The sequence below is a fragment of the Exophiala bonariae genome, assembly GCF_035927105.1.
Source record: "Exophiala bonariae strain CCFEE 5792 chromosome Unknown scaffold_7, whole genome shotgun sequence".
In the NCBI taxonomy this organism is placed as follows: domain Eukaryota; kingdom Fungi; phylum Ascomycota; class Eurotiomycetes; order Chaetothyriales; family Herpotrichiellaceae; genus Exophiala; species Exophiala bonariae.
In genome coordinates this window covers 1,006,744-1,034,713 of record NW_027042482.1, presented here as the reverse complement: position 1 = coordinate 1,034,713, position 27,970 = coordinate 1,006,744, and the positions used below count along the sequence as shown (strand labels likewise).

At 49.7% G+C, this 27,970-nt stretch overlaps 10 protein-coding genes across 10 annotated transcripts; 6 read left to right on the top strand and 4 right to left on the bottom strand.

Moving 5' to 3' along the window:
- Nucleotides 1-1,644: 1,644 nt before the first annotated feature.
- Nucleotides 1,645-3,474, top strand: SIT1 (ferrioxamine B transporter; the record flags this gene model as incomplete). Its single annotated transcript, XM_064855906.1, has 1 exon — nucleotides 1,645-3,474. One exon carries the CDS (start codon nucleotides 1,645-1,647, stop codon nucleotides 3,472-3,474), a length of 1,830 nt encoding a protein of 609 aa, XP_064708566.1.
- A 903-nt stretch (nucleotides 3,475-4,377) lies between these two features.
- LTR84_012381 (uncharacterized protein) lies at nucleotides 4,378-5,904 on the top strand (the record flags this gene model as incomplete). Its single annotated transcript, XM_064855905.1, has 1 exon — nucleotides 4,378-5,904. The coding sequence occupies one exon, from the start codon at nucleotides 4,378-4,380 to the stop codon at nucleotides 5,902-5,904; it is 1,527 nt and encodes a 508-aa protein (XP_064708565.1).
- A 210-nt stretch (nucleotides 5,905-6,114) lies between these two features.
- Nucleotides 6,115-7,624, bottom strand: LTR84_012380 (uncharacterized protein; the record flags this gene model as incomplete). Its single annotated transcript, XM_064855904.1, has 2 exons — nucleotides 6,115-6,922; nucleotides 7,206-7,624. The coding sequence occupies 2 exons, from the start codon at nucleotides 7,622-7,624 to the stop codon at nucleotides 6,115-6,117; spliced, it is 1,227 nt and encodes a 408-aa protein (XP_064708564.1).
- A 614-nt stretch (nucleotides 7,625-8,238) lies between these two features.
- Nucleotides 8,239-10,488, top strand: ATG7 (Autophagy protein 7; the record flags this gene model as incomplete). The annotated part of the gene is made up of 1 exon (XM_064855903.1): nucleotides 8,239-10,488. The coding sequence occupies one exon, from the start codon at nucleotides 8,239-8,241 to the stop codon at nucleotides 10,486-10,488; it is 2,250 nt and encodes a 749-aa protein (XP_064708563.1).
- Nucleotides 10,489-10,662: 174 nt separating this feature from the next.
- LTR84_012378 (uncharacterized protein) lies at nucleotides 10,663-13,976 on the bottom strand (the record flags this gene model as incomplete). Its single annotated transcript, XM_064855902.1, has 4 exons — nucleotides 10,663-10,902; nucleotides 10,969-11,469; nucleotides 11,542-11,691; nucleotides 12,387-13,976. 4 exons carry the CDS (start codon nucleotides 13,974-13,976, stop codon nucleotides 10,663-10,665), a joined length of 2,481 nt encoding a protein of 826 aa, XP_064708562.1.
- An 870-nt stretch (nucleotides 13,977-14,846) lies between these two features.
- LTR84_012377 (uncharacterized protein) lies at nucleotides 14,847-17,026 on the bottom strand (the record flags this gene model as incomplete). Its single annotated transcript, XM_064855901.1, has 8 exons — nucleotides 14,847-15,076; nucleotides 15,129-15,201; nucleotides 15,313-16,000; nucleotides 16,054-16,154; nucleotides 16,219-16,366; nucleotides 16,459-16,547; nucleotides 16,596-16,732; nucleotides 16,783-17,026. The coding sequence occupies 8 exons, from the start codon at nucleotides 17,024-17,026 to the stop codon at nucleotides 14,847-14,849; spliced, it is 1,710 nt and encodes a 569-aa protein (XP_064708561.1).
- Nucleotides 17,027-18,213: 1,187 nt separating this feature from the next.
- LTR84_012376 (uncharacterized protein) lies at nucleotides 18,214-18,732 on the top strand (the record flags this gene model as incomplete). Its single annotated transcript, XM_064855900.1, has 1 exon — nucleotides 18,214-18,732. One exon carries the CDS (start codon nucleotides 18,214-18,216, stop codon nucleotides 18,730-18,732), a length of 519 nt encoding a protein of 172 aa, XP_064708560.1.
- A 4,235-nt stretch (nucleotides 18,733-22,967) lies between these two features.
- On the top strand, nucleotides 22,968-24,938 carry LTR84_012375 (uncharacterized protein; the record flags this gene model as incomplete). The annotated part of the gene is made up of 1 exon (XM_064855899.1): nucleotides 22,968-24,938. The coding sequence occupies one exon, from the start codon at nucleotides 22,968-22,970 to the stop codon at nucleotides 24,936-24,938; it is 1,971 nt and encodes a 656-aa protein (XP_064708559.1).
- Nucleotides 24,939-25,323: 385 nt separating this feature from the next.
- Nucleotides 25,324-26,790, top strand: LTR84_012374 (uncharacterized protein; the record flags this gene model as incomplete). The annotated part of the gene is made up of 1 exon (XM_064855898.1): nucleotides 25,324-26,790. The coding sequence occupies one exon, from the start codon at nucleotides 25,324-25,326 to the stop codon at nucleotides 26,788-26,790; it is 1,467 nt and encodes a 488-aa protein (XP_064708558.1).
- Nucleotides 26,791-26,828: 38 nt separating this feature from the next.
- On the bottom strand, nucleotides 26,829-27,689 carry LTR84_012373 (uncharacterized protein; the record flags this gene model as incomplete). Its single annotated transcript, XM_064855897.1, has 3 exons — nucleotides 26,829-26,950; nucleotides 27,004-27,146; nucleotides 27,199-27,689. 3 exons carry the CDS (start codon nucleotides 27,687-27,689, stop codon nucleotides 26,829-26,831), a joined length of 756 nt encoding a protein of 251 aa, XP_064708557.1.
- Nucleotides 27,690-27,970: the final 281 nt, after the last annotated feature.

Sequence of the window (27,970 nt, the reverse complement as noted above, 5' to 3'; positions counted from 1 at the left end):
ATTGTTCCTGGAGGCTATGAGGCATCCACTACTACATCACTTTATGTCTGGCCGTATCCGGAGACACAGTAAAGAAGTGCAGAGGTTTGGGCTACAGTACTATATTATGGCGATAAACTTTTGCCAAAGACATACCAAGTACGAGTACGGATACCCAACGACATGTTATAGAATTTCCAGGTTGAAGACATTCGTGCTGTAATACATGGTTATTCATGATTCAATGAAATACTAGGCAAATATCCTTACTTGGGCGTGAAGAGACCGCGGGTCAGAAACAAAACAGTCTGTCCGAGGGAATCTGTATCTATCGACCCAGGGAATGAGAGGTCCAAAGACAGCTTGTTTCCCCACAAGGCAGGTGCAACCCTTGCCAGGTCTGTATCGGTAGTAGTCCTGCGTTGAAGATCATGCGGAATGAGAACATTACGAACCAACCCAGAGGCTGCTCACTGGGCACCCGGGTGACCCCTTGCCGAGGCCGAGGGCCTTCAGTGGCGTGGGAGACCACCTGGAAGAGGGTGCAGCTGAGCTTGTGTTAGGCTTACTGCTTCGTACAGTACTTGCCGTCCAAGCCGTGGGATCAACCGATCTGATTAGATTTTTTATCATTGACTCTCTTTTCTCCATCACAGGGGTCTAATGCAACCTAAATTCCTCTGGTTGGCTTCCAGCTTCCAGCTTCCAGCTTCCAGCTAACTTGGGACTAATTGACAAGGTGCCTCGTACAGAAGTCTCAAAACGAATTGGACATGCTGTCGTCAGAAGTGCTGGATGGCCCCTGTCAAGAGCAACCTGAGTACTTGCTACCCCCATGTTTACCTGGAACATTGTCCTGCAAGAATCTGATCGACAGCTCCCACGAACGTCGAAAACATACGGAGAAGACTCGATACTTTTTCGGGCTGGATAATCGAGATAGATGACCTCAATCCAATAGATTGACATTTGGCACGGCTGCTAAGCTCTCATCAAACCCATGGAACCCGCTCTCTCTTCATCCCTGTATAGTCCGAACAACCGATCATTGAGCTCACACCCGGACCATCCAGGATGAGTTGTATCCACAAAGGGTCTGAAAACTCTGCATCTGATAAGATAATCACCAATCGCTTTGTCTATACTAGAGGCCTGCACCCCACCCGGACTATGTAATACCCTGTTCGTGCACCACCACTCGAGCTAACGGCAGCAATTATGCAGAAGCTGTGTCATCATACGAGTGAATATCGAGGGACCAGCTCGAGCTAGAGATGGTGTCTCCCGTGTCTGGCGCTAAAAGAGAACCTCAATGAGCAACTATTCACTTTCAAAGTAAGTTCCGAGTTAAAAATGAAGGCCTCGTGGCACTGGATTGTTTACTCTGCTATTCGGACTAGTAAATGTTACCCTTCGATCATCCCTGATACTACTATAACGGGGTCTCCGACCCAAGACTTACCCATCGGATGATCCTAACCGCCACATGGATCTCCGACATAAAATTTGAGTTGCGACGTAAATAAAGCCTGAATCCGTGTCGACAGGGCTTTGCTCTTCAACCTTCTCCTCCTAATCGTGTGACGACGTGGAGTGTATACAACATCACTCGTGCAACAGATAATTTCTAGACCAGTCCAATTGCCGTATACCTGCACTGGCGCAATGTCGTTCTCCGACACTTCCAAAGATCGCGAGCGAGGTATCGGTGGCAACAACGATAATGGCCTTCCTGCCGAGCCCAAGTCGGAACAACCAGTCGTCAACAACGAAGCACAAGAAAAATTAGGTGGTCCGGACGAGCAATACCGCCAGCGCCATGGTTCCATCCTCGTTGGTGCACAATCGCCTGGTGTGGCCCGGATGGAGGCCATGAGCGAGGTCATCACCCGAACGGATCGCATCTTCCTATTCATCGGCGTCTTCTTGATCGCTTACGCCTATGGTCTTGATGGAACTGTGCGCTACACGTACCAGACCACTGCCACCGCTTCTTGGGGACAACATTCACTTCTTGCCACTGTCAACGTGGTCCGATCGGTCATTGCTGCTGCTGCACAACCCACCGCCGCCAAAATCGCCGATGTTTTTGGTCGTGTCGAATTGGTTTTTCTCAGTGTTGCATTCTATGTCGTTGGCACCATCATTGAAGCCGCTGCCAACAGTACTTCGACATTCGTGGGCGGCGCCGTCCTCTACCAGATCGGATATACCGTGGTGATTCTGCTGGTCGAAGTCATCATTGCAGATATCACTTCCACACGCGCCCGGTTGTTTTTCAGTTATATTCCGGCTCTTCCTTTCATCATCAACACTTGGGTCAGCGGCAACATCACTGCAGCAGTTCTGGGTGCCACCACATGGAAATGGGGCGTTGGCATGTGGGCGCTCATCTACCCGGTCTGTGCTCTACCCCTGATGATCTCGTTGATGGTGGTATCTCGCCGTGCGAAGAAGGCTGGCATTATGGAAAAATATAAATCTCCGTATCAGCAATTGGGCGTCAAGCGATTGACCGTCGAGCTATTCTGGGCTCTGGATGTGATTGGCATTATCTTGTTGATTGCGGTGTTCGCCCTGATTCTCACCCCTTTCACAATTGCCGGCGGTTACGGTGACAACTGGAAGAAAGCGCACGTTATTGCACCGCTGGTTGTCGGACTCCTTTGTGTTCCCGCATTTATTGTCTGGGAGTTGAAGGCCCCCAAGCCTCTTGTGCCCTTTGACCTATTGAAAGATCGAGCCGTCTGGGGCGCTCTGGGTATTGCTGGTACCCTCAATTTTGCCTGGTATATGCAGGGAGATTACCTGTATACTGTCCTTATCATTGCTTTCAATTTCAGCATTATGGGAGCGACCAGAATTCTGTCCCTCTACAGCTTTACTTCAGTTGTGGTGGGCTTTATTTTGGGATTGATTGTGTACAAAGTTCGACGGCTCAAATGGTTCATCGTTGCGGGAACATGTCTCTTTGCGGTCGCGTTCGGCTTACTTATTCATTATCGAGGATCACCAAACTCGGCGGGACAGTCTGGAATCATCGGTGCTCAAGTCTTACTTGGATTTGCTGGTGGTATGTTCCCATACCCAGCACAAGCGTCAATTCAAGCTGCCACCAAGCACGAGCATGTCGCCGTGATTACAGGTCTATACTTGGCCACCTACAACATCGGATCAGCATTTGGAGGCTGCGTCTCAGGAGCGATTTGGACTCAAGTTCTCCCTTCGACACTGGAGGATCGTTTGGCAAGCTTTGGCAACTCGACCCTGGCGGCATCCACCTATGCGAACCCCTTTGCTGTTGCTGCTGAGTTCCCGATCGGCACACCTGAACGTGCTGCGATTATCGACGCCTATCAGCATGCGCAAAGATTGCTCACCATCACTGGTATTTGTCTTTGCGTGCCATTGATCTTTTTCGCCAGTATGCTTCGCAACCCCAAGCTTACCGACACTCAGAGTTTGCCTGAGGCGGAGAGCAAAGTCGTTCGATAAGTGGTTATCGATGGCGACGGTGATTGCATGAGCCTACCTGCGTTTTCAGTTGGACGCAAGGTGAAGCTGTCACAGCTGTTAGTGGCATGTTTTTTTATTAGCTGGTGTACTTGTATCCTCTATCCAAAGGGAACGATGACATAATGTGTTTCACAATAATTTAATTTATTCTTTTGAACGCGTCCTCCTCCTCCGTTCCGTACTCCCGTCTAACCTTTTCGCGATTTGAAATCCCTTCCAACTTGTCCAGCACAGACATCACTATGTCCCACGGTATGGATTGGACAGATGCATGTCACCGTAGCACTAGCCACAGCAGAAGAAAGTATATCGACCAACACTTTCTCAATTCTGAAATCTGCTTGGGCCCTTCAAAGATGAAACCCCCACTTACTTCTCATTCTGCAGCCACTTTGCTCAGTGGCTTGAAAGATGTGTGGCTGTGCCGTTCTCCTTCGGGCTTCAAGCGAAGATCATGACGTACCAAGCACTCCCCGGCGTGGAAATTACACCTCGCAACCGCCCAAAGAGGAAAGGCAAGGGCCCTACACAACAATGATAAAGGAGGGGGTGTTGCGAACTTGGTGTGGTATGAGCACACTGACACTGTCACCTTTCCGGCTCCGTCTTGTCTCTCGTCTTGGGATAAATATGCACAATTCTGCCAACCATCTCATCCTTTAATTGCGACTTGTACCCCTTGAAGTTTACAAGACACCAATTGATCCTCCACTTCTTCCCTTCCCATCCTGCAAAAAGCAATCACATCACAGAGAAGGTGCAACCGTGCTACCTACTTCCACTTGTGCTTCAACTCTGAACAAACCATCAAAGGCGTCTAGGTAAGCACTCTGACGCTCGCACGTTCTCCCCTGAACCACAGTCCAACACCTGCTAACCATCATGAATATAGCTCACTATTTCACCAGTCCTCCTCCCAACTACTACGCTCTCATGGCCACTACCAATCTCCCCACCAGAGCCAACACAGTCCGCACCGACTCCGGTGAAGAAGCGTTCGATGGAGATCCATCAAGCGCCGCAGGTCTGCTGATTGAGCGTCTACAAGCATGGAAGCACATGTGTGGTTATCTCGAGAATTACATCTCGCATGTCGCAAAAGATGAGCAGTCCAAGGCAAAAGATCAGGAGAAAATCCTCAAAACACTGTCCGACCCACTCAAAGAAGCGCATCACTTTGACACTGCCATTGGCGGAATTTCTTCGCTTTTCGATAACCTACGAGCAAACACTCAGGCACAGAGTCAACTGCACGTTGAAACTTCCAAAAACCTCACGGGACAGGTCCTACCTATTCTCGAGAGACTACACGCCGAGATCAAGAACAAGAATAAGGAAATCACTAACGGCGCGGGCAAGGGGTCCAAGGTGGTGGATGCAGCTCGTCAGAACTCACAAAAAGCCATCGAACTCCTTGGCCATCATGCCGCCAGTTTTGATTCCTCAGGCGGCAAAGTCACTGCACAACATGACCCATATGTCATTCGTCGAGGCATCTTGTACCGCCTCAACCGACAGATTCTGGAAGAGAACAGCAACCGACAGGATCTGATCGCTGTACAAAACGCCTTCAGTCAATTCGAGGCCCATGTTATAACCACTGTGCAGACCGCACTGAATGCCTTCAATCAGTTCATGAGTACCCAGACCGATCGTCAGAAGGCAATGTATGGAGATATTGCTGCAACCGCCAGTAATATTCCCCTAAATTTTGAATGGGACGGCTTCATCAGAAGAAACAACGCAGTTTTGGTCAATCCCAACGCTGCCCCCAGAACGATGGACGGCGTGTCCTTCCCCAATGATTCTCACCGTGCTACGAAGCCACTCATTGAGGGATCTCTGGAACGGAAATCACGCGGAATGGGAGCACTGAAGGGTTATAGTACTGGATACTATGTGGTGACCCCAGCTGGCTACCTTCACGAATATAAGGACAATGACAACTTCCACAAAGACCCGGCCCCGGAAATTTCTCTGTACCTTCCTGATTCCATCATCGGTGCCGTCGACGGTCCAAAGTTCACCATCAAGGGCAAGGATTCTTCTGGCAGTAAACTGGGACAGAAGATGGCCATTTCTTCCGAGTTTCAGTTCAAGGCGCATACTCACGCCGACGCCGAACAATGGCGTTCAATCGTCGCCAGCTTTGCAAATTCATCCAACAGCTTGCCCACCAGTCCGGTTGAATCTCGAAATATCACCCCGATTGCCACTAGGATGGAGGAGCCTCAACAGTCCGGTGTGACAAGTGGACCACTCAGCGCAACTTCGCCTCAAGCGGGGAGTGCACATCCTATAACATCCCCAACTTCGGCCACCACCACCAGCCCTGCTTCGGCTGGTCCGTATCATGGTGCACCTGCAGCCACTCCACTCGGGGATAGAAAGTATGTTGAGAAGTCGTGATTGAAGAAGAGTGACAGATCATATATGTCTTCGTTTGTCTCTCGATCGGGTCTCACTTCATGGAAGCCTCTTTTCTTAGCTTAATACCCTTTTAATGAATACTTAATATGACTGAACTGAAATAACTGCTCATTTCTTTGGTGTTGTTTAACTTTCATAGTTAGGCTATGGACCGTTCTGGGGTAGCCTTCATCAACTCACAACTCCAAACTACTTCCCATTGGTAACCACCACCAGCTCCCTCCCCGGATCATCACCACGCTCAAGCCCACCAAATCCCAACTCCTCAATCCCATCCCAACCCAACAGCCCACTCCTCGGGGGACTAAACTGCCTCAAGCCGACGCCGGCCTCACGCAAGACCCTCCGACTCGCATCATCCATATTATAGCTCTGACTAAACACGACCTCCTTGACACCGACCTGGGCGATCTTGACACTACAGGTCAAGCACGGACAAGTGTCGCAATAGAGGACGGCGCCCTCGCGGATGCGCTCGCGGCCGGCCTCCAGCAGCGCATTCTCCTCGGCGTGCAGACACAGGCAGGTCGACAGCGCGGAGCCGCCGCTGCTCGCGGCGTTGCAGCGCTCGCACCCGCCCTCGTTGCAGTTGCGCAGGTTGCGCGGCGTCCCGTTGTACCCCGTCGAGATGATCCGGCTGTTGTGCACGAGCACGCACCCCACGCGCCGTTTCATGCAGTTGGACCGTTGGGATGCCAGCGAGGCGAGGGTCATGAAGTATGCGTCCCATGTGGGCCGCAGGCGTGTCGGTGATGCGAGGTCGAGCGTCGAGAGGAATGTCGAGTAGGCTTGTGGGTTGTGGAATGAGTTCAGGATCTGGAGGTGCGCGTGTGCATGGAGGTGTGCGGTGCCGCGGTGGTGGGGTTTGGAGGACGGTGGTGGAGTGCATGGTTGGGTTGGAGTGCTCGGGCTTGATGTGAGGTTGGTGGCGCTGCCGTATAGTTGGAGGTCGTTGTATGAGATGAAGTCCAATATTGGCATTGGTGGGAGTTTTCGCCTGTGGCAGCTGTTGTTGTGGTTAGACAGAGAGACGGTAGATTAATCAGATTGTTGCTTGGAGCTTGGAAAAGAATGTGTTCTGGTCTGGGTACATGACAAGAAACGTCTGACGATTCATCTTCTTCCTCTATCACCTCCTCCATCCGGTTTGGTCCAATTCAATAGAAGATATCCAGCATGAAGAACGTCCCAGAGTAAGTAAACACTCACAGACCCAACCACACCTCTCTTGTATGCTCGACAAAGAATCCACGGAAGACAACAAAAAAGAGGCAACTCACCGATCACTAAACCGTTTATACCTCAATCCAACAGGCGCATCGACATTGATGAGCAGGAAGAACGGCCTTCTCAATAACGCCTCCAATGTCGCCTCGTCAACGATATCTGTAAGTACCCAATGTTCTCGCCATCGCTTCGTGACAAACTCTAGCAACGAGTCCACATCGGGAAACGTCAGGCCTCGTGTGCCACGTTGGTCCGTCACGGACGGGAGGAGACGCTCATGGTTGAGTTTCTGCTTTGCGTCATATAAATCTCCGTCCAGCGTGGAGGACGATGAGGGAGAATGGATGTGCTCATGTTGTGGCAGAGATCTGGTGGTGGGTAGATGGAGCCGAAGAAACCCATGGTGCTGCACCAGATACTCGGCTGTCGTGTGTTTGCCGGAGCAGATTGACCCGCAGATACCTATGAGCATTTTGATATGATTTGTTCAAGCTTATAGACCCAAGCTCGGGCCTAGACGAGGCTCGCCTGAAGTGGTCTGGAGTGAAATCGCGAGGCTTCAGAAGACGGCGTGAGGAAGCCTTATCTCTGGTTTTTTCTTGAACTCTTGATGAAACAAATCAGCCCTTTCCTTGGTTCGTTTTGTCACTACCATAAAGCGGATCTGTCTTGATTATCCAGATACTGTGTAATGTCAGGTCGTCTTCTAGCAGCAGCCATAAAGATCATACCTCGGTGTGGGACGCGTTAAGTGGTCATTTGATGCAATGAGCGCGTCAAATGACCGGATCGATTATTCCGATTGGGTGGCCATCTGATATCCAACCCAGGCCCGTTTGTCACCCACACTCCTCCATTTAAGGTCACCAGCCACCCATCTAACCTCGACGCCTGCCTCCTTGGAGCCTTGCTGCCTATCCATCGCTTGGTCGTCATTTTGAAGTGGTGTTGCTCGTACGCTTTCGAAGCTTAGATACGGAGTACTGCGAACACCATCGACTCACCACTTATTGATTCCCGGACTACGCTCCCCGTTCTAAAGCGGGCGATTGTTGAACGCCAATAACCAAAGAACCCGAATCCAAGATGCAGTACGTCCCGTTTGCATCTGATATTGAAATCCCCTTCTACGCGTCTCTCGCATCCCATAAGATCAACCATGATAAACTCGACGACTCAGCCCGTAAGCTACTGGGTCTGTATGAGATCCGACCTTCCGACGCCAAAGAGCATTCCTGTCGCATGCAAGTGCATGGAAATGCATTGACCAGCGATGATGTTCCGGCAAATTACTACCGAGCTGAAGGTATCATCAAAAACCTCAATACCATCGAAGAATATCGCAACATCGATAAGCTCCAGTTGATCCAACAAGCTGGCAGGACGATTTGGGAGGCCATTAACGATGGGACAATTTACTCTTGTCCATCTCTTTTGGCTTCATTTCTTGTACTGTCATTTGCGGACTTGAAGAAATACAAATTCAATTACTGGTTCGCCTTTCCCGCGTTGACCCAGGATCCCTCTTGGGTGCCTGGGGAGGGTGATGACTCCTCTTCAATAGCTTCACCGCCGACTTCGGACGCAAAATTTCCATATACGAAGCTCAACTCCATTGAAAGCACCAACCTTGTCGATAAGGTCATGACTTGGAGATATGGCGTCGACACCCGACAACACGGCTTTTTCCTCGTGCGAAAAGACTACGGCGCATTCCACCAGCCGGTCGATGACGATGCAGGAGACTCGGATTTTGGGCCAACATCTCCTCGATCGCCACTCACCCCATCAGCAAATTTAGGGTACACTTGGACTGTGAGCTCACTATCCAGCTATGAGACGGGGTTCTTCGATGGAATCGATCCCAAAGATAGATATGTGTGTTTCGCGGACCCTTCGAATTATACCGACCCAGCCGCTCCGGGCTGGATGCTACGGAACTTGCTTGTACTTGTTCGACAAAGATGGAAATTGGACAAGGTACAGATCCTGGCATACAGAGAGACACAAATGCGGAGAGACGCCGCGCGCAGCATCATATTCACAATGCAAGTCTCGAAAGAGAGCAAGAAACCACGTCAGTCATCGTCTTCAGCAACATCAGCACCAACCGTTGAGCCCTCATCTTCCACTACCACCACATCACAGATTCCACCGACCCCCAAAGTTGTTGGCTGGGAACGCAATGTACAGGGCAAGCTCAGCGGCCGTCTCGCAAACCTGACTGAGTACATGGATCCAAAGAAACTTGCCGACAGTTCGGTAGACCTAAATCTCAAGTTGATGAAATGGCGGATTAGTCCGAATCTAAATTTGGATAAGATCAAAGAGACGAAATGTCTACTTCTCGGTGCTGGCACCTTGGGAAGCTATGTCTCGCGCAATCTGATGGGATGGGGAGTTCGAAAGATTACATTCGTCGATAATGGCACGGTCTCGTTTTCCAACCCTGTCCGTCAACCACTGTTCAATTTTGAAGATTGTCTCGGTGGGGGCAAGCAGAAAGCCATAGCGGCCGCCGAGGCCCTCAAATTGATCTATCCGGGCGTGGAATCCGAAGGCCATGTCCTATCCGTACCCATGGCGGGCCACCCGACCACAGACGTTGAGAAGACAAAAGCCGACTACGAAAAATTGCAGAAACTAGTGGACGAACACGACGTCATCTTCCTCCTCATGGACACGCGCGAGTCACGCTGGCTCCCAACCGTAATGGGCAAATCAGCAGGCAAAATCGTGATGAACGCGGCGCTGGGGTTCGATACCTACGTGGTGATGCGACATGGCGTGAAGCAGACAGATCCCGCGTCGTCGGAATCAGAACTCGGCTGCTACTTCTGCAACGACGTCGTCGCGCCCGCCGACTCGATGAAAGACCAGACCCTCGACCAGCAGTGCACAGTAACCCGCCCGGGCATCGCAGCCATCGCATCCGCCCTACTCGTCGAACTCCTCGTCTCCGTCCTGCAACATCAGCTCGGCGCCTCTGCGCCCGCCACGCTCGCGCGCACTTCATCTTCCAATGATGCGGAGGAAGCAGTCGAACATCCCCTCGGCATCGTGCCGCACCAGATCCGCGGATTCCTATCGACCTTCTCGAATCTGAACATTACTGGTCGCTCTTATGATTGCTGCAGTGCGTGTTCCGACAAGATCGTCGACGCGTACCGGAGCGAGGGCTGGGAGTTTGTGTTGAAGGCCTTGAACGAGCGCGATTACGTTGAGGAGCTGAGTGGGTTGAAGGACGTGCAGAGGGCTGCTGAGGCGGCGGAGAAGGATATTGATTTCAGTGAGGAGGATGAGGATGGGGACGAGGGGGAGGGCGAGTTACTTTGAGTTTGAAAGTTTCGGGAAGGGCAGAGGTGAGATCGTTGGTTGTTTTTACAACAGTGATGAGGGACGATGGGATCTTGGGATTTATGCAGCGCTGAGTGTTTTACTGTCCAGGCACGCTGGCCGTGTTCGGATCCAGAGCAGTCATACTAAAACAAGAGCAGAGGCTAAGAGACATCAACCCTCACTGAAGACCGCATCCCGATCAACCTTGGCCAACCTCTTAATGCCCACAAAATAAGCCTCTTTAGATTCACTGCGTGAGCTCTCGGGCTTATCGCGATGCACCTTCTGAAACATGGCCTTGAGGCTCTTCTCGAGCGCCTTATCCTCCGCTCCTTGGTAAAATTTACACACGAAGTGGCCGCCCACCTTGAGGGTGTCATAGCTGAAATACAGGGCAGAGCGGCAGAGGTCCTAGGACACAGATTAGGATGCGACTTTGATGGAGAGAGAATATGCAAGGGACAAATATCCACGTACCATGCTACCGGCGTGGTCGCGGAACGCATTACCACTCGTGTTCATTAACCTGCGATATGGGTTACTGATTGTTTTCTTGTACATGCCGTCAAGCGGGTCCCAGGGTTCCCACATGTCGCTCAAGACGACGTCTACCGTCTTATCGAGGTGCTGGGCCGCAGCCTCGTCTTGTTTCTCCTGGTCACCCTCTTCCTCAACGGCGGTGCCGAGGCTGTGCTGTCGCTCGAGGTAACCTGTCTCTTCCTCTTCGATCTTCATTTGGTCGACCGCGGTGGCTAGGTCGCTGTTGGTGGGAGATGGATTTTCCGAGCCGACTTCGAAGATCGGGTGGCTTTGGCGGAGACGTCCCTTGTCGGGGTCACGTAGAAACGATTTGATTTCCGCTTGGACATCTGGAGACAGGAAATTGCCTTGAATCGCAGATACTCCTTTCGGTGGCTGTACTGGTATGAGATCGACACCGAGAACACGGCCGCGGGGTTTTGTCAAATCGATTGCAACCTACGAGCGGTAGTTGACCCTGTTAGATGACTTGTATAGATAGATATGTTTCGGAAGAGATATTCATCGCACCTGACTCCAACTGCCCGGCGCAAACCCTAGATCGATGACAGTCATTCCAGGCTTAAATAGCCGATACTTGTCATTGATCTGAAGTAATTTGAATGCCGCACGACTTTTGAGGCCTTGAACTTTGGCCGCGCGGGCGAACTGGTCTTTGCCCTGCCGATCAGTCCAGCGCCGCGATGAAGCGAAGCGTTTCCACTTCGTGGCCACCCAGGGTGAGCATGGTGTAGGTGATGTGGAACGTGAAAATGTAAGTCCAGCTCGCGATGAGGTACAGAACGTCCCACTGCTCCATGATGCTGTCACGCAGGTGGAGGATGATCCTCGCAGGACCAGGAATTGGTGTGGGAAAGTGAGGAGAGGAGAGGAAAGTGCTTGCCGTGCTGAGCGGTGGAGTTGCGATGGTGGGTTACATGATGGCATAGCACGGTGGCCTTTGCAGGACTCCGAGGTGGGAGAGAGTGTGCTGCAAGGACTACGGCGGGTGAGGAGCTGTGAGATGTTGGAAGCAGAGATGCACCTGGTGGAAATGTTTCTTGATATCGACTTCAATTCATTGCGGTTATTTAAAGCGGCCACACGAGTTAGGTATCAGCCTTGTGCCGCTTTAATTGTCCTTGCATGTAGCCTGCCCACATGCCTTGCCAATAGAAACAAAAATGGGAGGCATCATGATCTTGACACTGGGAATCACAATCTTGAAGTTCCAATACTACGCAAAACACTGTTCTGTATGCTAATAGGAAGCATATTCTTCAAGAAAAATGCTCAACCCAACCCCACAGCACCTCATTAGAACGCATAATCGTGGCCACATATCATTTCTCGTCCATTAGACAATCAGATCATACCAGAACCGAGTCCATCGCCCTTCGATCCTTCTTTAGCGGAGAGAACTCTGCCAACACCTTTGCCTTACCATTCGGTTTAGCCTTCAAATTCAGTCGTCCAAGGGCACCAGGTCCACCACCGAGATTTCTAACCTTGGGAGCTGATGCACCATCCTCTTCATCGAAAATGTTAGTTCGCTTGGGAAAGAGTCTCTCCGCCTTGGTGGTGGCTTCGCTTGTGTGTTGCGTGGTCGATTCGGTCACATTTTCTGTGTTGCCATCGGTTTCGTCTTTTTCCTGGTCACTGTCCACGTCGGAGCTTTCCTCCATGAGTTTCTCGAGTTGAGGCTTCTTCATGGTTGTGTTGGCTTTGGCATTGGTTGTTTCTTTGAGCGGTTGAGCAGATTGGGTTTTCTTCTGTCCAGGTTTCTTGGTCGCCGAGGGCTTCTCAGGCACTGAACGTGCAGTCTTCGCCTTTGGTAGCGCTTCCGTCGCATCTTCAGCAGCAGTATCGGTTTGACCCTTTCCAGCTTTTTGTCTCTGCTTCTTCTTTTGAGGCTCGTTCTCTTCTGCAGTGGGAGACTCGGGCAGACTGCTGAGAGTACGGTTCAAGAACGGTGTCATGGAAAATGTCGATTTGTCGCCTGGGTTGACTGAAAATCGCTGCTTCTTTGCTGCAGGCCCACCATTTCCTGGAGTGCCGATCGTCATGTCAGGATCGAAGTGAGCAACATTTCTCTTTCTAGGATTTGCCGCTGCACCACCGTTAAGCCGCATCTTGGTCATCTCGGTTGACTGCGCCATTTTTGCAGCCTGCAATCGCTCGATCTCGCTTTGGGCTTCCGAAAGCTGGTCCTTCATTCCTCGAAGTTTGCTCTTGTATGCCTCCAATTTCTCTTCCAAATGATCCTTCTGGCCCTCCCATTCAGCCGTCTTCTTGCGATTCTCACGATCTGTCTTTTGAGCCTCTCGCTTAGCGCGGGCCAGCTCTTTCTTCAACTCCTCGATCTCGGCCGTTATTGTGGCTTCGTCGCTGGCAGATGATTTCTCTTGCGCCTTGATTCGATGTACAGTTCTCTTTTCCGTGTCCAACTCAACTTGCAGAGAACTGACTTCGCGTTCCAGGGCTAGTTTCTCCGAGAGCAACTTTTGTTGAGTGGACGTGTGCGATTTCAAGTGTTCGAGCTCAGGCTTCAAGATGTTCAATTCTCTCGCGAGCGCCAATTTTTCTGAAAGCAGTTTGGTCGCATCTGCGCTGGCTGCGTTCAACGCGTTTACCTCGGCTCTGAGGTGATCCAAGTCGCGTAATCGCGCTTTCAAGTCCATCTGTGTCTGCTCCAAGTCCGTTTCCACTATTGCGACTTGATCTCGAAGCTCCTCATTTGTTTCCTCCATAAAGTTGTGCTGATCTTCATATTGCAGCGCCTGCTCTTGTAGTTCTTCGTTCTCATCTTCAAGTAGTAGCAGCGATACGCGGATAGCCCGGACTCGTTCTTCCTCGTAGATTCGTTCGGCTTGTCGGAGAGCGCGTTCGTAGGCGAGTTCGAGATGGGCAGTTTTCATCGACTGCGCGATCTCCGTAGAAGTCATGTACGCTAATTCTGAGTCCATGTTTTCGATGCTTGTCACATAATACACTACTTTCATATCACTGTCGAAAGAGGATGGGTAAGATGCTTGAGGATGCCGGGGGTTGGTGTCGTTGGTTGGAGTGACTGCTTTTGTTGATATTTGTTCCAAAATGGGTTAGCCTTGCCAAGACTTACCGTTTCCCTTGAGGGAAAGATGGGCTGCAAGTTCGACATCGACATCAGCATCGACGTTAGTATCGACATTAGTATCGACGTTAGCATCGACATCAGCATCGACATCAGCATCGACATCAGCATCGACATCAGCATCGACATCAGCATCGATATTAGCATTAGTTTTTTAGTTTGTAATATTATTCTAGACTATATACCTACGCCACCTAAATAGCGCGTGGAGAGGTTCTAGATAAGATCTTCTGTAGCCCCCTGGACTTAGTAATTCCTTCTATACTAAAGGTGGGAAAGAAGAAGTGCTTCACATTAATAAAGTAAGTATATAAACCGCTTCCCCTTCTAGAAAGACAAGATTCGTGGGGCACCTACTAGTATTAGCTTTAGACATCAGTACGAATATTAAAGCACTAACAGCAACAGCAACAGCAACATTCTACCTCTATTATAACCTGAATTAAAGAATTATAAGGACCAAGAAGAATATAATAGAAGGTAGATAGGGTATATAGTGCAGTTTGAATAAATGTAGTATACCGATATCGTGGTTTGCGCTTATCGACATGATAGCTTCTGGAGAGATCCGCTCACTCGTCCACCTCTCGAGCTTAGGCATTCTTGGATCTCCCAACCAAAAGTATCCCTACCTCAAGCCATCAAGCATTTGCTCTCAATTTTCTACAATCACTCCAGTCGTACATAGCTAGTCCTCGGGCACTTAAACCTTATGCTCGTGCTGTGCCTTCTCGACATCACTGTCAGAAGTTTCCTGGACGATCTCGGTATGTTCGCCTGCGAATTGATCGACCTTGGTCTTGTGGAACTTGCGTGCACTGACTTTGTGCTCGAAGAGGACATCAAGTTCGCCGTACGTACGTCCTTTAGGCTCAGGAAGTCGGAAATACGTCCACACGCAAAGCAAGAAGCATGCACCGGCCCAGAAAAAACCTGCAATAGTCATCAGTATTTCTTCTCAATTCACTTTCTCTAGATCACGAACCTGTCTTTGCTCCCCAGTTCCACGCATTTAATCCAAGCATACGAGGCATTAAAATGTTGTTCACAATACCTCCCTGGATAGCCAGTTAGCAAGGAGACGAATAGACAACGAGAAGAAAAAGGGAAAGAAAAAGTGAGAAGCAAAAGTGAGAGGAGGCGAGGAGAATTCTCTTGAAGAAACATACCATATTGTAGAAGTTGCGGGCCAGAACGACTGTCTTGATTTTGAGGCGAGTGGAAGGGATTTCGGCCACGATGGAATAGCAAACCGGGCCGACAGTGAAGTCGTAAACGAACGTGTAGACCAATAGGATCGAGCCAATACCCCAACTAGGGCCGGCGCTTGGCGGCATAGTTCCCAAACCACCCACTACAAGGAGCAGACAGAGCATAGTAAGGAGACCGTAGAAGTAGATAGCGCGACGGCCGACATAGGTCATCAGCCACCATGAAAGGAGAGTACCGATGGCTCCCATGACATATTGACCAATGTTCATGTTGAACGCATTCTCATCGGAGAGACCTGCTCGTTGGTAGAATTGGACTGAATAACCCATCAAAGCAGCACCACAGAAGGCTTGGGCCACCCAAGCGACACAGGCAATCTCGGTACGTCGAGCATCAATACCTTTGAAGCAGGCAAGATAAGAAGTATCCGAGGAAATCGCCGCTTCGAGTTCATTTGTCGCTTTGATCATCTGTACTTGGGAATCCACATCGAAAGGAACTCCACAGTCACGGGTAGTTATTTGCAACAGGGATTTCTTTGCATCCTCGAGGCGACCCTGGCGAACGAGCCACCAAGGAGACTCTGGAGCGAAGATTGTGCCGATCAAGATGGGAACTGGCCACACCCACTGAAGAGCAAACGGGCTAGAGTATTGATGTTAGCCTACGGCAACGGCAGAGGGTTGTGTTCAACATACATTCGGTAAGCCCACTGGTCAGACCTTTGCAAGAAACCTCGAAGGACACCAGCGGCGACCAATTGACCAAAAACCCAGCATAAGTTGACGTATGTTGTGAGCTGAGAGATCATAAGTGTTGTGTTCCTACAAATAGACGACATTTCACCAAGGGTGTGCACTTACATATGGTCTGAGGATAGTAGGCACAACTTCAGAAGCATATGTGCAAGTAAGGGTCTGGAAAACACCCCATGGAATTCCCATCAGCACGGTGCCGGCCAGAATTGTTTCAATATTTGTCGCAAAAACCGGGAGGAAGATAAAGGCAATCCTGAAATGAGAGGCTCACGATCAGCATCGTTGATGTGTACAGCATCTGAATCGTGTATAGCTCCAGTGTTCGTATTTCGAGCAAAGACTTACATAAGAATGAGTGAGCCAAACATTGTCTTCTTGTAGCCAATCTTTTCCGAAACCCAACCATTGAGGTAAAGTCCGATAATACTACCAACCTATACCTCTGTGAGCGTGGTAGTGGGTCATGTTGGTTCAATACTAACCTGAACACCGTTTGAAAGACCACTCTGCCATGGCGCCGAGATGACCATACCTCCGTCGGTGGGATCAGGCTCAGTCCCATATCTGTTCTTGAATGGTGGAAACCCGTAGAAGGACCCCATCAACGACAGATCGTAACCTTTAAGATGGTTAGAATATGGACTGCTATCAAACACATGTGATACTCACCCTCCATGACGACCGCCAAAGAGAAAAGCAAGGAGAACAAAACTCCTTTCTTGTACAGCTTTACGGCATCTCGAATAGTCAAGTCTTTTTCGTTTTGCGAAGCCTGCTTTGCATTGGCGATATCATTTGCCATGAAAGCATTCGCGTGCGACATCCGCCGAACGGACTCGTCGTTGATTCTCAGCACTCCATCATGCTCCCGATTCACCTGGATGACCGAGGACCTTCGCCGATCAGACGCCATTGTAGAGTATTAAGATATTGAGAATTGCAAGTAGTAAAGCAGGCCAAACACCTATCTGAGTGATATTTGTCTGATGGGAGAAACCTGCAGAAGACTGCTTGCAGCGTTGGGCACATCAGTAGCTTTAAAATAATTCCACAGACATCAGCTTAGCCGAGACGCCTTTCAGGTTCTCCTCTTCTTCTCCTCCTTCTATCAAGCCGAAGATTTGGCCGAGAGGAGATTTGGTTGTAACATATGCCAAGACCTCCCCAGACTTTCTCCAGACTAGGAAAATGATCATGGCGGAGGGTGTTGAATATGAGGGATGGAACACAGATCAAGCTGCATAAAAGGAGGAATAAATGGGTCGATGACGAGGATGTGCTTGCCACGATGCGCACCATTTATCTCGACAACAAGTAACTATTGGTTAGTACTCGTCTCCGTTGGTCTCGTGTATCAATTCACGAGAGCTACATTTTCCGGTGCATGGTTCCAGCCTGATGGCTAAGATGGGCAGTTGCAACAAACCCTGTTCGAATGACAAGGAGGATAAGTCACGTAGGACGTCATCGAATATGGCACAAGAACAGGACCAAGGCTTGAGACAAGCTAGACGAGTGTTGGCAATCAAAAATCTCTCAATCTCCACTCCGCTGCCCAGCGCTTGGTACTTACATTGGCGCGAGAGAAAGGCTGGGCAGGAATGTACCTAGGTAGTATCTGGGTGACATGGCTGCCTTTGGAGAGCACATCAGTATTCGTCCAGGCCAATGGCAGAAACAATAAGGCCAGTAGAATGAGGAGCTACTCCGCCATAGTTTCAACGAAGAAATGGCCGTCTAGTATCATCAGCGGAGCCTTGATCAGAGCTGTGGGATTGGGAGCTTGACGGAAATATGAGAAGAGGCAAAAGCCCTGAACTGGAGACGATGATCGTCATAGCTGTGAGGCTAAGATAAAGCTAAGAGGCTAAGCGATTTAGGGCCTGATATGCTTGGCGCCAAGTTGTATCCGCCGAAAGACATTAAAGTTAGGTCCCCGATCACACGCCATCCCTCTCAGCTTAGGGTAGGATCCAATTCTTTGCAATTTAAGAATCGTCTCATTCGATCTTTCTTGTTGGCAGGCGTGATCATCAAGCCTCGCGAGCGCGGCTTCGCCTAATCTTCTCGCTGATTTGGTCGCATACAATTACCTCAAACATGTCCTACTACTTCGTCATCATTTCACCGACAGACTCTCCGGTCTTCGAATTGACGTTTGGCACTTCCAAGGCTGGGGGTGATGGTGTTGCGCGTTTCCGGAATGGAGAGACATCCCGCTACATGAATCAATTCATAGTGCATGCTGCCTTGGACGTCGTAGAGGAGGTCCAATGGTTGACCCCAAACATGTGGCTCAAGGTCATTGACAACTACGCCCCCACCAATTCTCATATCAGCTGCTTCATTACTGGTACCAACTGTCGCTTCATGCTCCTTCATCAACCTAGTGCGTTGACGAATGCTTCTGCGGGTAGTCGTGCTTCCACCATCTCATCTACATCAATTCCCCAGAATCCGACCAGTCCACAGACAGAAGAAGCAATTCGACAATTTATGAATGAAGTATTTGAGTTATGGGTGAAGACTTTGATGAGCCCATTTTATACCGTCGGTAATCCCATCAAAAGTCCCGTGTTCAGACAACGGGTTACAGCTGCTGGCCGGAAATGGCTATGAGTGGCCAAGGCCCGTGCATTCAAACGCAAATCATTCATTATTGTTGACCCTTGTCTTCATATCGATAAAGAAGATCAAGGTTTTCACAACTCCTGGTTGATAGCATCTATATGCGAACCAGTCCGGTGACTGCTCTTGATGGTTCCACTGGCACACCCATTCGGCATCTGACCAGCTGTCTTCTGCAATTCAGGAGCAATATCAGAATACATCTACCCACACAGCCAGCCCTGTTGTATGTATAACGATGCATAGATTGAGATACCGAAAGCTTCGCTTCCGGGATCTCGGTCGTGGAAAGGCGCCCGAATCAAGATATCATATTCAAGGGCGAGCTCTAAGATTTATTGGTCCAGTACCACAAGATGACAAACGCGACCGCACCCCAACACAATGAAGAACATGCCATCGCAAAAAGATTTGTAGATAGCTTCAGCGATTGGCCATTATGGTTGCAGATTATACTCGTCCTGTTACCTATGACGATATGGATACCCCTATACTTTCTCGTGCAGCTCTTCAAAGACTGTGTTTGGTGCCAACGACGGAGGAAACAAACGTCCGTTTAGGCTATGAAGGGGATCGTTGTACAAACAGGCAAGGCCCATGGACAAAGTGTTTTCGCTTTGTTCACCCTGCTGTTTAGCTATCAGACGTCTCGATCAGTACATACTCTTGCTCCCTCCCATTGTCGTTATGTAATTGTATGCCTCCCAACCTGTCGACTTATGTATGCTATTGCCCAGTCCAATTGATGCTGGCTTTAAGGCATGCAAACTGAGGATCAGACGCTGGTTTGGCCAGGGAGGAACCTGTCGCGATTGGAAAATCCTGCATAGCACGCCCACGTTATGCACGCGGACACCACCACTGCAGTAACAATGATAAAGATGAGCGGCTCGGTGTCCATGCCCTGTCTCTTCCCAAAATGCCTCCTGTAGGCACGAGTTCTGTTGATCCCTAATGTTCAATTTCAGTCTTTCCATCTTACTTCATGCCGAATCTTGGATGGTCATACTCGTGGTAGAAGTCCTTCTTTGATGATGATTCGAGACGAAAATGCGTCGACTCTTCTTGACTCCCGACAGTCTCCTGATGTAAATGTCTCTGCGTCCGCCCCTGTGGATTAGACAATTATCAGCGTGTGAGATATGGGCGTTACTCTCTGAATGCGATGAAGTGATGAAGTGGGAATCCCACGTTGTATATGATTGACCTCCCACCATCCTTCCAGTTTTCCCGTGGTCATCAAGCGTTTGCCAAAGATGCAATCGTACAAGGAGCTGCGCGGATATATGTCTTTGACGATTGCATCAGGCTGTCCTTTCACAGTTTCTGCCTGTCTTGTCGTGTAAACGAGACACAGTGTTGTGACCGCGCCCTGTCCAGATTTATGTCCTTTTACACACCGTGCCACAAACTTGTGCTACTTTGACATTTTATTTGATATAGATCCCGGCTGCCATACGTTGTCGATGTCTCCAGAGTACGACTCCAAATTTTGATGCTGTCATACATCTATCGACGAGGCTGCGTGATAACATTGTATGAGATATGATGTGCGCCACAGATCGTGGTCGTGACCGCGAAGCAAAATAATGGGCCTCCATTACTTCCCTCAAGGTTGGCATGTCTTTGTATCCACAATGAATGATGTAGTCGGTGGCCGATCTTCTGTATCGTGCTCTACCGAGTAGTGCCTCTATTCCAAGGCCTGATGTTTTTTTTCTGAGACTGTCCTGTTCGTTACGTCGAGGGAACGGACAGTGGAGTAAACCGTGCCCTGGCTGGAATTTCCTCGATTGCTTGTATTTTGAAACACTCCGCCAAGTCTGCCAATCCCTGTGCATGAATCTAGGACTGTGTGTTCTCATGAGTTAATCTTGCATAGGCAGACATTGAGTAGCGTTTGGTGCTCACGGGGAGTTCTGGATAATGTAAATTGGTAGCAAATCCACTCTGAGCATCAGCCGAATGTGAGTCTAACAATGGCTCAGAGGCTAAGTGTATATGTGTTTTTTACCTGCTTCTCCTATTCCAGTGTTCCCGGGGAATTGTAGAGACAGATCGAATGGGATTCAGTAGATGTATCGTTATGTTCAGGGCTAGGCTGGCCAGGCTCCGTCGCTGCCATCGACGATGAGGATGATGCAATTCTAAATCATACACAGTAGATATCTATAGCCGCGATTGTTGGTATTCCTGAGGGCCTCCTCCTTCCGCTTTCCCGAAACCGCGATTCTCGGCGTAGTCTCGCCTGTGTCAGACTTCTGGGAACCGCAAACTCTTGTAAATTCCCCTGATTTCTTTGTCCTTCCTGCCTCTTGACACTGTGATGTCCATCCTTCTCTCCCAAGCGTCCTTCGTCCCGATTCCCGAATTCCCAATCTGCGAATGCCTGGCTGTTCCGAGAATAATTGCGGTTTTCAAGCACCATCGTTGTCCTCTTCGACTAAGAACTTCCATCGATTATCAAAGACAGATCCAACTAAGACCGTGAAGGACTATTCCCACCAAGCCATCCAGCGACAAGGGCTTTAAGCAATGGGCTCCGAACAATGCTGGCGACCAGGCTGCTGGTCTAACATGGCAAGTCTTCTCGCATCCGAATATCAACGGTGAGTGACTTGCTGACACCCCTGGTCTCGCGATGAAGACAAACCCAGCTTTGTAAACAAGACACAAAGCAGTCAGACTTGATGCTGTTGCTGGCTGCTGGATGATTAGGTGTTCTATCCCCTTTGAAATACTGACGAAGTGCCACATGAACCAAAGGATAACGGCAGTCGCCTGATCGGAGTATCGAATTCAATATACTGCTCTTTGCGAAATGCAAATATTCGACGGCAGAAGATCCACTCAAGCATTCTCGACACTTTTCATACCGCGATGCAACTCAATCAATAATAGTCCCCAAGCAGATGACGATCAAGCAGGGAAGGCCAACTTCCCACAAAATACATGCCTTGTAACTCTGCTAAGCCCACCGATCGCTCATGCTCTCCCAATCAACCTTGTTCAAACATTGTCAAATGCTTGAACTACTCTTTGTCCTCTCAGCCGTATACCGCTAGTCAGGCTGCCTTTGAAAATTGGACACGACAGTCGTATATAATGTTCCACCCCTGCGTTATAGACAACACCGGAAGGCCTCGGTTCCAGGGTATGGCTTCATGGCCATATGTCGTTTGTCCAACAAGAGTTCCGTTTATTATAGCATATTTGTGGCCTGTTCAACGTTTCCAACAGCTGTACTATATCTGGCGAATTCTTTGTCAACCCCAGTACCAGTGTCTCGTTCTCTTGAATAGGCAAAGTAGCTCCACAACTTCTTTTTGTCTTTATCCCTGTAATCGCCTCCACACGTGCTGTCTGGCGACACGCAGGCTAGTAGTTCATTGTCGCTGATCTGTTCATAGTCCTTTGACTATTTACTGTCCGTGTTCGAGCTCTGCGTGCCAGTGCTCGGCGCGAATTCATTGACCACGCGAGCTATTGTCCGTGAAACACTCCATGATAGGCCCCGCGGTGTTCTGGCCCCGTAGTGAATAATCCTGAACCTCTGGTACTCTTACTGCTCAATATCTCATCAGTTCAAACCTCAGTCGAGTGGTGGATCTTTCTCGTCTTTCAAAACCGAAGAAATCGCTGGTTTCTCTACTAGAGAGACGAGAACTTGATGTGGTTTTCCTGGAGCTATGTTGGATGAGAAGATCAATCAGCAACTACTTTGCAGCTTCTGCTCTCTTTCCGGAGAAGACCAAGGGCGATACTAACTTTGGCTTCAGCGCAAAATCTATTGAAGCAGGCGGTTGTCCGATAAGTATCCCTCAACCTCTTGTTTCAAACCAAGCAAAAGCAGATCGGCCTCTGACGCTCTATTTTGTATGCCCCACCATTCAATGGCCTGTCCCAAAGACTAACTGACGATAGAAGGTCGTGTTGTCCTCGAATCAAATCCAAAACCCAGCGCACATCCTGCAACAATAGCCACCAAAGCACGCACACCTTGAAGAACAACGATCTCAAACCACCTCCCTCCCCTGCCTGTTCATACGGTATCCCAAACGACGTCTGCTTCAAAAGTCTAGCGTTTCTCGAATATTATATCCTTAGGAGTTTGCGATTGCTTCTCTGAGAGAACAGTGACTTTCGACGGTCCGGATTAGGGAAGGAACTTAGGAGAATCGATGATAGCAAGATAGGAACAGTACTCTATCCTTTGACTCGTCATCATGGACTCTGAAAACCTCACCGAACCCAAACCCAAACCCCTCAGAGCCATTTATCGGGATGCAGGAAATAGCAAAGGTTATGGTCTCTTCGCACCATGTGGTATTGCTCCCGGAGAGCGGATCTACAAAGAGAGCGGGGCTTCATTTCCTCTATTCACACCATATCGTCGTCCATGGGAGCTGCAAGAGGGCTTTGACGATTTCGGGCTATTCCAGAATTACATGCAAATCGTCTCGGGACATATGTCAATGCTACGAAAGCTCTATATGGAAAAATGGACTCAGACTCTCGATGGCTTGGATTATCCAGACGACATCGAAGAATGCTTCTCACGCAAGGTCAATAGCTGCAACTATTCCATAGACTTTATCTGTGAAGCTCTGCTTGGATGGCTTGGTGGCTGGCGCGAAGCGTGTCCAGAAATCGCAAAGCAGGCAGACGTTGAGGCGCGATATAGTGCCCGAGGTGCGCAGCGATTTCTCGAGGACAGCTTCACTTACCCTGTGTATGACGAGGTCGTCGAGGGAGCCTGCATTTTCGGTCTTTTGACAGGTCTGGCAAATCATGCTTGTTTTCCAAACGCCATTCTAAGCGTTCAAGGAAACACTGAGATCGAGACGGGTAAATTGCCACGTGTCGTCGCTCTTACTCTCACTGCCTGCAAACCGATCAAGAAGGGAGACGAGATTACCTTTTGCTACGTGTTCGGCATCCTAACCAGTGTTCCTCAACACCGCGCGCAACTTCTACACTTCTACAAATTTGACTGCCGTTGCGATTCGTGCATTAGGGAGGGAGACCATTCTTACAAGCTGGGGGCTAGAGATGCTTTGGGCCAATGGATTTTCGAGTCCAAAGTCGAAAGAAGTGACAAAGTTGAGCAGCCCTTGAAATTCCTTTGCAACAGAACACGTTGGATGATTGACGCAAGCGAAGAACTGGGCCTCTTTGACACAGAATTGCCGGCAGCTCTTCGTGAATGCAGCCGTCGGACAGAGAATGCAAATGATCTACCCCGTGCTTTTTACTTTTCATATGCAAGAACCGAAATGATGAGGACTCGAATGCCAGGTAGCTGTCATGTGGGAAAGGCTGAGCACGAATTCAAGGAGATGTGCGACCATTGGGATGCTCCAGAGGCTTTACATTTGTCTAAACGTCTCTACAATATTGATGATGGTCATGAAGACGAGGCAGGCTATCGGCATGTCATTGACAGGATCTTCATGATGTCGCAGGATCCTGCTGACGACAAGTTCACCACAACAGATGTGAATGACGAGCTGCGAGAGATTGTGCTGGGTTTCGAAGAAATCAACATACGAACCCAGGGTCACAGTCAAGAGGACACTTCCAAGCTACTCGCAATCGCAGATGTTACAGCTAAGCAAGCCAAAAATGCGAAGAACCAGAAGAGGAAATCTCGAGCTCGTCGAAGCAAACAGCGTCAGTCCGACCACGATGAGAATCTGATCGAATCCGACACCGAAAAAGAAGATGCGTCCTCTTCCGAGCCGCTTCAAGACCTCCACATTTCTCAGGAGGAAGAAAATGCCATGGATATGAGTATGAAGATCTCCGATATCTCGGATTGCAAGACTGTGATCCTTCCTGAACGTCCAGCTACTCTATGTCCTCCACCACCAAATTACGCCTATTTAACGGCCTTTATTGCGGCCTCTGCTGCTAAAGATAGAGTCTCCAAGCAGTTCTGGTGCGCTTCTCGCCGGCTGCAACAATGCATGCCCTTCGCACCTCGGGACATTGAACATTTGCTGGCAGAAAAGGACGGGTTGGGTTCGAAACATGATGGGTTTGGCCTCAAGATGCGCCGAGATTCTGCATGTGGTCGTTTGGAGGGAGATATGGAGTTTCTGGACCTGGAGAAGGTGTTTGGTGGTCGCCGCAGAGCACATTCCTTTGGGAATGATGCTGGAAAGAAGGATTTGTTGAAGGAGGCTGAGGTGTAAAGGGGTCAGGTAGCGAGATAGCAGGAAGAACGTTTTTCCAGAATTGAATAGTTCGGGCGAGTCCCTGGAATTCAAAGTCAAATAGCTGTTGAATGCCTAGGGCGTGCCCCTGAAACTTTTAAGCTCTTAAGTGTCGATTATCGTAGGCGTGCCCCTAAATCTCTTAAGCTTTCAACTATGGATTGCCATAGGCGTGCTCCTGAGAGTTTCAACCTCTTAACTCTTTGTTATCCTAGGCGTGCTCTCAGAATATAAAGCTACCAAGGAATGAGATTCTCTAGGCGTTCTCTTAGTGATGCCTAGTATTAAAAGTCTAGTGAGCGCGGTGTAGTTCGCCCAAACTAAAGGTATATTATTTGATATAGGTGAGGTCCCCTAGAATCTCATGGGCCCTCCACTGTTCGACAGCCCCTGGGTGCTCCAAGAAAGAATCCAATCTTTAGGCGCAGATAGACGGGGCGGGTTCCTCGGCGCTAAGAGCGGCAGTGCCGCTCCACCTAACCTGTCCAAGAGTTCTGCCACCATAGTGACCGCCTGCATCCAACGGCTGCGCTTTGGTGATCATCCAAACTTTTGGTCCTCCAACATTTCAGGAGACAACATGCCAGCGCTGGCATTTGGGCTAGGTGCCAAACCCAAGCAGGGACTCTCCAGACCACCACAGAAGCGAAAGGCTATCTTCGACGACGACGACGACGACGACGATGACGAAGATCGCGATGAGTCTGAATCAGCACCACCTCCTCCGCAGTTCGCAGCAAAGAAAAGTCTGAAGCCTTTGAAGCCGATCTCTGGGTTTGACGACGACGACGACGGCAACCAGGAACCGGCCCAGAAGTCGCCAACATTGTCGAAGCCGGGATTGCAAGGTTCTGGGTCCAAGACTTTGATTGGTGGAGGACCCGACAAATACACGAACTTGTCTGCCCTCCGATCTGCGAGGCTACATGATGAAGAATCGTCGAAAATCGACGCTTCGGTCTATGACTACGATGCAGCCTACGAAACATTCCATGTGCCCAAGGAGAAGAAAACCAACAGTGTCGAGGACTCGAAACCGAAATACATGGGTTCTTTGATGGATAGCGCTGACGTGCGGAAGAGGGACCAACTACGTGCCCGGGAGAAGTTACTGCAGCGCGAGAGAGAAGCAGAGGGAGACGAATTTGCAGACAAAGAGAAGTTTGTGACTGGAGCGTACAAGAAGCAACAAGAGGAGCTCAAGATCATGGAAGAGGAAGAGAAGAAGCGTGAAGCTCTGGAGGAAGAACGCAGGCGTAAGGGAGGTGGAATGACAGCCTTCCACAAACGCATGTTGGAGAAGGACGAGGAACGGATGAAATCCATCAAAGAGGCTGAAGATGCGGCCCTGAAACGGAAAGAACACGGCGAGGAAGTCATCGTAGAAGCTGAAGATGAGGAGTCAGAGAGCAAGATTGCTCAGGAACTGATTGAAAAGGGCGCCAGAATTATTGTGAACGATGATGGAGAAGTGGTCGACAAGCGTCAGTTGCTCTCTGCTGGCCTCAATTCCGCGCCAAAGAAACCCGGTACCCAACAGAGTACGGCGAACGCAAAGGCGACTTCTACTCCTCAAGAATACCGGAAATCCTCCAAAGCTCAAGACGCTCGAATGTCTCAACGTGAGCGACAGACAAGAATGATGGAGCGTCAAATCGAGGAAATTGAGGAGAGGCAGAAGCAAGCCGAGGCAGAGGAGCAACGGGCGCAACAAGAGAAGAATAAGAGCAAAATCACCGAATCTGATAAGATGGGTGCTCGGGAGCGATTCCTGCAGAGAAAGAAAGAACGGGAAGAAGAAGCTCGGAAGAAGAAGGAGGCGGGAGGTTGAGCCTCTGCAGATGTGGATGTGCTTCTTCTACCAAGGCTCTACTGGATAAACATGCCGCCATCAACGGCGACGACCTTATTGTGGACGTATCCGGTCTTCACAATCCAAACAACGGTCTCTGCTATCTCTTCTGGTTTTCCCAGCCTGCCAATGGGTATTTCTACAAGATTTCGGGGTTAGCATGATCTCGATGCTTTCTTCATCCATACGTACTAGCTGAGAGCTCCGAGTTTGAACCAGGCAGCATCTTGGTTTCCTCGATCAACGCAGGCGCGACTCCGTTGACAGTGATGCCACTTTTTCCGTACGCATTTGCCAACCAGTGTACCAGGCCATGGATGGCTGATTTGGATGACCTGTGCGAAGTGAGACGATTTCAAATACACGGGGAGAAAAACGCTGGCATACGCATAGTGTGGCCCAACGACACCACCGGTGAAGCCTGCCACACTGGAACAAAATATCACCCTACCCCAACTACTGGAAACCATTGCAGGGATACACAACTGAGTGAGTAAAAATCCAGTGCCACAATTCGTGCGCCAGGTTGCCTCGAAGTCGTCTATGGTGATCTCCGATATGTCTTTGACACCGCTTTTGCCCTGAGTCACCCCGGCATTGTTGAACAGGATGCTTGGATGACCCAGGTTTTTGACGACTTCGCCATGAAGCCGTCTTGTTTCATCGTATGATGAAAGGTTTGCCTGAAACGCGGCGGCTTTCACGCCTAACAACTGGAGTTCATTGACAAGTGTGGTAGCTGTCTCAACAGCAGAGTTGTAATGCACCGCAACACAATAACCCAGCCGTCCCAAGGCAAGTGAAGTGGCATATCCGATTCCCCCTGTTGCTCCTGTTACCAAAGCAAGAGGAGGTTTTGAAGTGCCTGCTCCGGCCATAGTGACCGGTAGAGTTGGGCTGGGCACCGAGTGGCGGTAAGTATCTCTAGACAATTATTTCTACAATCATCCAGAGCAAGTTGATCGTGAGTGCCGTTCAGGGTTTTAAATGTATGCGCAAGATTAGGGACTCTCTTCACGTCCATGCAGTCTGATGATCATAAAGCTAACTCGCGTAAGCGATGACGAGCCTTTCCAACCACGTGATTTTCATCACGTGTATGCCAAGAATGTCTCGCCGCCTTTGGTATCGCCGTTTTCAAGGTCTGGGAGTGTTGTCT